At 33.1% G+C, this 8,359-nt stretch overlaps 1 protein-coding gene across 1 annotated transcript; it reads right to left on the reverse strand.

The window, feature by feature from the left end:
* Nucleotides 1-2,698: 2,698 nt before the first annotated feature.
* Nucleotides 2,699-5,011, reverse strand: LOC140818652 (probable pectinesterase/pectinesterase inhibitor 54). The gene is made up of 3 exons (XM_073178690.1): nt 4,659-5,011; nt 3,961-4,563; nt 2,699-3,515 (listed from the first exon to the last, which is right to left on the reverse strand). Exons 1-3 carry the CDS (start codon nt 4,966-4,968, stop codon nt 2,833-2,835), a joined length of 1,596 nt encoding a protein of 531 aa, XP_073034791.1. The 5' UTR covers nt 4,969-5,011; the 3' UTR covers nt 2,699-2,832.
* Between the last annotated feature and the right edge of the window lie 3,348 nt (nt 5,012-8,359).

Genomic DNA, 8,359 nt, shown 5'->3' on the forward strand with positions numbered 1-8,359 from the left:
CTTGCTTATATTTAATTACTTGTCCATAACCTAAAAGGAGAAAAGAATAAAAAGTTATGAAGTAATTTTCATTGACAAAAACTTGTGTGAGACGGTCTCACGGGTCGTATTTGTGAGACAAGTCTCTTATTTGGATCATCCATTAAAAAGTATGACTTTTTATGCTAATAGTATTGTTTTTTATTGTGAATATCCGTATGGTTGTCCCGTCTCACAGATTAAGATCCGTGAGACGATCTCACATGAGACTCACTCATCTTCATTTAAATACGAGCTGCTAAAGTATTGGAGGAAACAATTGCAATTAATTGATGGTACGTGGAATGGAACCAAAACTGGTCTTTTAATTATTGACAAAATTCAAGTGCAAGTCACTCATATATTAACGATTGGACGTAAAAAATAATTAAAATAAGAATGAATATTATTATATTCTTATTATTTATTAAAATTATTAAAATTTCATACATAAAACAGTAACATATTTTCTCTTGGATCTCAATAGACATATAATTCGTTACCGCCGTTTCGTAGTTATATGTTTATATACGCAAAACTTATCACAATTTACATAAAAATTAAGGAAAACAAATTTTTGTCTACAATCTTGTTCCATTTTGAGTTCTTGTTTACTGAGTGATCAAAGTTTGGTTTTGATCTAGTAACTTTGATATTTATTTTTTCTTTAGTTTTAATCTTATTTCACCAGAGTGTTAATTTGACACAAAAAAATGGTTAATATTACATTGGAAAATTGAAAATTGTGTCCGACATGCTCCATCAATTAGATCAAAACATCTGAAATAAAGGTGGGTTATAAACCCAAAATTGTACTAATTTTGATACTTTCGATCATGTTAAACCTTTTCCTTTTTTTTTAGAGAACAAAAAAACCATTTTTGAAAAACGTAAAAGAGAATTCTACATTATACTCACGAAAAATTTAAGGTCTGATTTCAGCAAGTGTCACTAGTACAGATGCGGGTTTTAAAATTGCCCTGAGCCTGAAATCACAAATAAGATCGTTAGAAGGGGGTGTCTCTGCATAGCCTCTCCGACGCTGAAAAATAATATATTGAATCTATGAATCGTACGCTCAAACCTGGTAATTTATAGGAGAATATCTGCCTTTCATGAGCCCTCCTCCTGGGTTGGGGATGGGCCGGGAGTTTAGGTCCGATTTGGATGGGCCCATCCGTGGGGTATCACTATGGTAATCATCGCAACCCATTCATAGAACATATTTTGTATGACTCGTTCCTGAATTATCTTCTTATGTAATTTAAGATAATTATATCAGTAAATACCATATTTTTGAATTTTTACTGAGAAATATGTTTTAAAAATATATTGAGTTTTTTTAATAATTTCAATGTGGGCGAGGGCTTTTGTTTTAAAATGGATTCAAACACACCATCTCCGTATTTGGAGAGATTTATGCTAGCCCAAAAATTGTTAGGATCGACGCTGAATTCAATTTATGGACAAGATCTTTAATTTATCATTTACTTATTTCCTAATTTCCATGGGTGTTTTCAAGACATCATTTTATCAAATAAAATATATATTTAAAATTTCAACAAATTTGTTTATTATATGAGTTGTTGCAATAAATAATATTTGAATTTTTGGGGACCTTTTCAATTTTTTTTTTTTTTTTGGCCAACATTATATCGTACAAAATGGTCCCTTGATTTAACTTATTAATATTATTATTGTCCTTAACTGAAAAAGAAAGATTAATTAAATTAAGTAAGCAAGTAGAACTTCTTTAATTATGGCCTAAATTAATATACTTATTCTTAATTAGAGATTAATGCTCTTATTCTTAATTAGATATTAAAGCACTATATAAAGAACGCATTGTATATTAAAAAAGTTATTTTTTCATTATAAAAATATTTATATAAAATAGGTATAATTTTAGATAGTTTGTTTTTTTTAATTTTATTTTAATTTGATCAAATACATTGGAGCGCAGGTCGTCTATATCTAGAATATATTCCTACATGGTAACTATTATTGAAAACATGTATTATCAAATATTTTTTTATATAATGTGATTGAATATTTTTTTATGTTTTAAATTTATTTAATAAAAAAATATTTTGGTTTTGTTTTTATTTTTTTATTGTTTAAAGCTTCATAGATGATAATTCTGTCTCTCTCGGTCTGAGTATATTTGATTTAGAATTTGTAAAATCAAAGTACATATACATAATTAATTAATTATACAATAAAAAAATTTATATACAAACAATGGATACCAAATCTTTAAATTGAGAACCATTTTTTTTTCCTACGAAGCTTCGATTCAGAACATTTAATGACAATGAACTATGATATTAAATCTCATTTATGTCCAGTCAAATCTAATAATTATTAATTAATTAATTAATTAAAGACATAAATAAGTGAACATCATTTAGTTAAATCGGCATCTTCAAAATTAAAATTTAATAAAACTCCGATCACAATCAAGAGTGAGTCTCATGTGAAATCATTTCATGGATTCTAATCTGTGAGACGGGTCAACCCTACCCATATTCACAATAAAAAGTAATACTTTTAGCATAAAAAATAATACTTTTTCATTGATGACCCAAATAAGATATCAGTCTCACAAATACGACCCGTGAGACCGTCTCATACAAATTTTTGCCCACAATCAAAGTCTCGATAAGCCGTATATTTTATCTAAAAAATTTAAATAATATAATATAATGTGTATATATATAATTATTTCATTTCAAAAAATATATATATATATATATAATTATTTAAAAAAAATTACATTTTTCTAAAATTTTGATGATTTGATTATAAAACAAATTATTGGAGCCCAGAAACAAAAGTCACACCAGTGGAAGGTAGCCATGAATTGCCATCAATGAAATCTGCAACTGTAAATTTCGAAGCCTCCGACGTCTCGATTACATGAAAACCCGGCCAGTCCACCCTGTTGGAAGTGTCGGCGCCAGCTCCCGTGTTGTCATACTCAGCAAAATACAGTGTTTTGTAAACTGAACTGCCATATCCCGGCCACTCAATCCAGCCGCGAGGCTGGATAACCCAATCGATATTCGACTGCATCACGACCGCCCTGGAGTACTCTTTCCATGGGCGACCCAGGTATGCTTTGTGCGAGTTGGTGAAATCCGGTCCACCGGCGATCTTGCAGTTTTGGAGCGAAAACCCCGTGTCCTGCCCTGGGTCAGTTCGCCCGTTCGCAAGGATCACGACGTAACCGCGCGGGGGCCGGAGGTATAAGGAGCAACTCTGGAACACTGCGGCCGCATTGCCGAAGATGAAGTCCACAGTGCCGTGTATGTCGCATTCTCGATAGAACTGGCGGAGGGAGAGCGCGTACAGTGTGTCTTGATTGCCTACGAGGCTGCATCTATATAGTACCGAGCGGTCCGATGCTACGGTAAGCGCTATTGCTTGCCCGGCGGAGGCGCCTGCCGTGTTGTGAAATCCGATGTCCCTTGCGATGAATCCGTCGCCCGTGATTACTGGGATATATAGAGGTTAGATTAATATAGATAAATTAGTCAAATTTTAAGTTTTGGTTGGTTAAATAATCATATTTTGTCTTAGTACCGATCCGATATGACATGACATCAAATATTGTTAAAGTGGTCTAGAACTTTACCAAAGTGACATAAGATATTATTTTTGGTAATTTTCCAATCATCAAATTTCATTCAAAGTTACAAAATTTTCAATTTTAGTTTTTTTAAGTCGAAGTTCTATCGTGACACTATACACATAGCACTGTATAGATGTCATTTTCCCTAAATTTAATGTTATTCTAAGTCGAACATAATAACTGGAATACTCCTGATTAGAAAATCCAGACAGGAAAACTAAATTTTCTATCTGAAAAAGTGTAACTTCGGAAAGACATATTGTCGCCAAATTCTTGAAAACGAACAGAAAAAGAAAAAGAGAACTCACAAAAAGTTGAAGATCCCAGGAGGGAAGATCCCTTGCCGATACTGCTACTTGCAAGTATGACCGTAGAAAATTTTCCATCGCCGATCAAAGTGATCCCTTCTTTCTTCGTGCTGATTTTCTCATTGTACTCACCAGATTTCACATATATCACGTACCGGCCTCCGTTTGCGGACTGGATTGCCTCCGAGATCGTGTCGAAGTCCCCGCTTCCATCTTTCGCAACGACAGCATCCGCTCTGATCTCCGCGCTTTCGAGCAGTCTCCTGTCACTTTTCGACACCCAACTCGGGAAATTTTCGTCCTCGAGAAGTCGTCTCGATCTTGTGGGAAGTCCATCTTTCGGATTTAGAGTTATTCTGTTCGCCAGGGCCAACGGGTTGCTGCACAACTCGGAGAGATAGTCCATTTTCTTGTAAATTTCCGACAAGGCAAAATTTGACAACGCATGATCCTCAACTGTATCCTTGCAACTCTGTAGGAATGTTAAAGCCGCACTAAGCCATGTTAGGATGTCTTCTTTGTAATTCTCGCGGGATTTCCGAATCGCCTCCTTCGCCTGGTTAAGTCGCTTTACCGCCATTTCCGTCAGCTCTTGACAATCATCTGCAAAAAACACAAAAAGGGATCATACATGCACCTAAGTTTTCATAATACATAGAGACTAGAGAGCTAAATAAACACGAAAATCGTGGTCGTACCGATTGCCATCTGGGCTTGTTGAGCTTCGAGGGAGATGAAATGCGAGCTACGTTCCACGAAATTGGAACGAGGCAGCCTCGTCTCGGAGATGGTTTTGTTAACAAGTGCATACAAGAAATCAACGTTTTGATCATTCTTGGATCCTAATCCTGTCAAGGTTTGTACACACAAGTTTGGATATCTTGTGTACCTACATTGAGTTAAGATTTCCTCCGTGTAACTATTAGTTGATGCCCAAGATATGGCACTTAAACTTGGCAATAGAGCTACAAATAGAAAAAGAAACATGCAATTTGAGCTCACCCCCATTTGGCTTGAAAATGGGGTTGAATTGGGAGCTTTTTTGTGTTATGGTCGGGAAATGTAACAAGTTGGTTTTATAGGGGGGAGGGACCTTAGTTTTTTGGGTATGCAATTTGGGAACTTTTTATGAGTAGTTTGGTTGTCAATTTATGGGTACGGAGATACACTACCTCATGGATAGGTCATCGTTCATACGTTAGGAAAAATTGTATATATTTGGTTCATATAACAGAGTATATAAGAAGAACTTTATAATTTTACGGATACAAGATTGAATACGATTTAACTAAATTAGAGCTCGAGTTCAAATTCGAAATAAAAGTTTACATTGAACTCAAGAGCTAATTCACAAGCTAAGTTTGGGCTCATTACAACCTCCCCCCCCACCTTGGATGTGACACGAGTCGTATTTTGTGAGACGAATATCTTATTTGGGTCATCCATAACAAAATATTACTTTTTATTGTGAGTTTCGGTATAGTTGACCGTCTCACAGATAAAGATTCGTGAGACCGTCTCAGAAGAGACCTAGTCTATAGTATTATTATTCTTTTTGATACACACATCAGTATTCTTGATGAAAAAGGTTGAAATTGTCAAAAATTTGAAATTACATGATTAAAATTTGAAATTTTAATTTGATAATATAGAGTATCAAAATCGCAAAATGACAAACAACATAAGTGTAAATGCAATTTTTCTTATATATACTATGTAAAAAGATTGTGTATTAATATTCATAATCATCGTCTACGCCTAAATCCTTAGCCAAATAGATCTCAAACGAATGTATTATATGCATCGTGTGTTAAAAATACTTGGTATATAATAACTAAGTGTAAGAGTACGTCTGTTTTCTCAACTTTTGTTTTTTAAAAAAACATATTTAGTATATTTTTTGTTTTTGAGAAATTTGATTTCAAATACGAAATATATAAACCACTTGCTTGATTGCTAGTGACAAATATACACTTGAAGACATAAGAATGAAACTTGACTAATACTAGGCAAACATCTAGTGATATTATTTTTTCCAAGTAGCTGCTGTTCTTTAGTGTGTATTGAAAAAGCCTCGACCAAACACAGTAGCATACAAACAACGACATCCAAGTAAACCACAGCGGAAAAATTATATGCGACAGCCGGTAAATTTTATATACGGAAAATCAAACTCTTGACAATTAATCAAACACACATCTAATCCACCAACTCAGACACTCCGTGAGAAAAATAAGGATACCTTTTTAGTGATATATCATATATATCATAAATCATCATAATAACTAAAAATAATAGTGATGATGACGTAATAACAACGAATATATGCCATTTCCACGAAAAGTTTTATTAATCATTAATGAGCCAACTGTATACATTTAACAAAGGTATTAATTTAATTAATTGTGGTTAGTTAAATAAAGGTTGACAAAGTCAACTCAGCGGTCAGCTTGTTTACATCTTTTGATAGAAGCTGCCCTAAAGAAGTAGGGCAGCTAATTGCATCTACGATGGAGAAAGAGAAGGTACACAACCTCTCATCTATCTCTTCATGTTTATATGGAAATTTCCCATAATTAGCCTGGATTTTACTTTTGATGTTAGCCAAGATCGGTTTTTTTAGAGAGATGTTTGTTACAATCGAGTCAACAACATGAAAGTTCGTCTTGGACTTGTGATCGCCAAGATTTGGTTTTGGTACAACAAATTGGTTTTTTTTTTTTGTGGTTTGTTGAAGTAATTAATGATATATATGACGTTAAATATGCCAAAAAAAAATATTAGGTCTATAGGTGATCGTAATCCTAATTATGTAAACTTTCAGGATGATTTATGGAGTATAATTTTTCTGTAAATTATCACTGGATCAGATTTTAGGTTTAATTTTATGGCAAAAACTTGTGTGAGACGGTCTCACGGGTCGTATTTGTGAGACTGACTCTTATTTGGGTCACCTATGAAAAAATATTACTTTTTATGTTAAGAGTATTACTTTTTATTGTAAATATGGGTAGGGTTGACTCATCTCACAGATTATGATCCGTGAGACGGTCTTACATGAGACCCACTCTAATTTTATATAGTTTTTGTAATTTTTTATTTATTTATTTTTTGTTTTATTATTGTTGGTTATAAACTTGAGGACTTGAAAATTTGAAATATAAGGCTAGATTTTTTTCCCGGTATTGAAATTAATAAAATTTTGAAACATATAAAACGTGATTATTTCTCGTTTAGTAGAAAAATCACTGGATTAAGAATGTAGTTAAATGTATAACTTGTGTTTATGTGTCTGTGTATGAGCGCACGAAAGACCAAGCGATTATAAGATGGAAAAATACATTAATTTACTTATATGAATAATCAAAATAGTTAATCATTTTGATTAACAATATAAAGTATAGTAGGCACATATATGAACGCCGCTGCGGTGATGTTATCCAATAGGTGGACGTCCTCATAATTGGTGCTCACATAGGTTCTCACACTGGATGATGCCGTCATCTAATAGATGGACGTCATCTTATCCAATAGTCACATAGATACCTAGAGTGAATGTTTTAATCTTCTCAAACGATATAGATTGAGAGGTTGGTAAAACAATTCATCTTCTTCATCACAAATTTTATGTTTTCTCACACTGGATGATGTTGTTATCCAATAGATAGACGTCACCTCAATCGATGCTCACATAAATACCCATATTGGATGCTTTTAATCTTCTCAAAAGATACAGATTGAGAGGTTGATAAAACAAATTCATCTCCCTCATCACGAATTTTATGTGTATATTTAGAGAAAATAATATTCTGGTCACGTATATCATTTTGAGATTTAGTCATCAAATTGGTCAAAATAGGGTTAATATTTAATATATTTTTATTTTTTGGTATTTTAGTCACATCTACATTATATTAATCAATTTGACCTGAAATTATTGACTAGGACTTAGGAGGCCGAACTTGGTAACGTAGACGTCAAATTTGGGGATTTCTGCCTTTCACAATTTAATTAATTTTTAAGAAGGACCCGGTAAAATTTGTTAGGAAATACTAAATTATTAAGAATAATTAGTTAAGGCAAAAACTTGTGTTAGACGGTCTTACAGGTCGTATTTTGTGAGATGGATCTTTATTTGGATAATCCATAAAAAATATTACTTTTTATGCTAAGAGTATTACTTTTTAATGTGAATATGGGCAGGGTTGACCCGTCTCACAAATTGAGATCCGTGAGATGGTCTCACATGAGACCTACTCTTAAAATAGAGTATGTATCTTGTGAGACGGTCTCACGAATCTTTATCTGTGAGAAAGATCAACCTTACCGATATTCACAATAAAAAGTAAATACTCTTAGCATAAAACATAATATTTTTTCATGAATGACCTAAATAAAA

Source organism: Primulina eburnea, chromosome 17 (assembly GCF_022965805.1).
Source record: "Primulina eburnea isolate SZY01 chromosome 17, ASM2296580v1, whole genome shotgun sequence".
Taxonomy (NCBI): domain Eukaryota; kingdom Viridiplantae; phylum Streptophyta; class Magnoliopsida; order Lamiales; family Gesneriaceae; genus Primulina; species Primulina eburnea.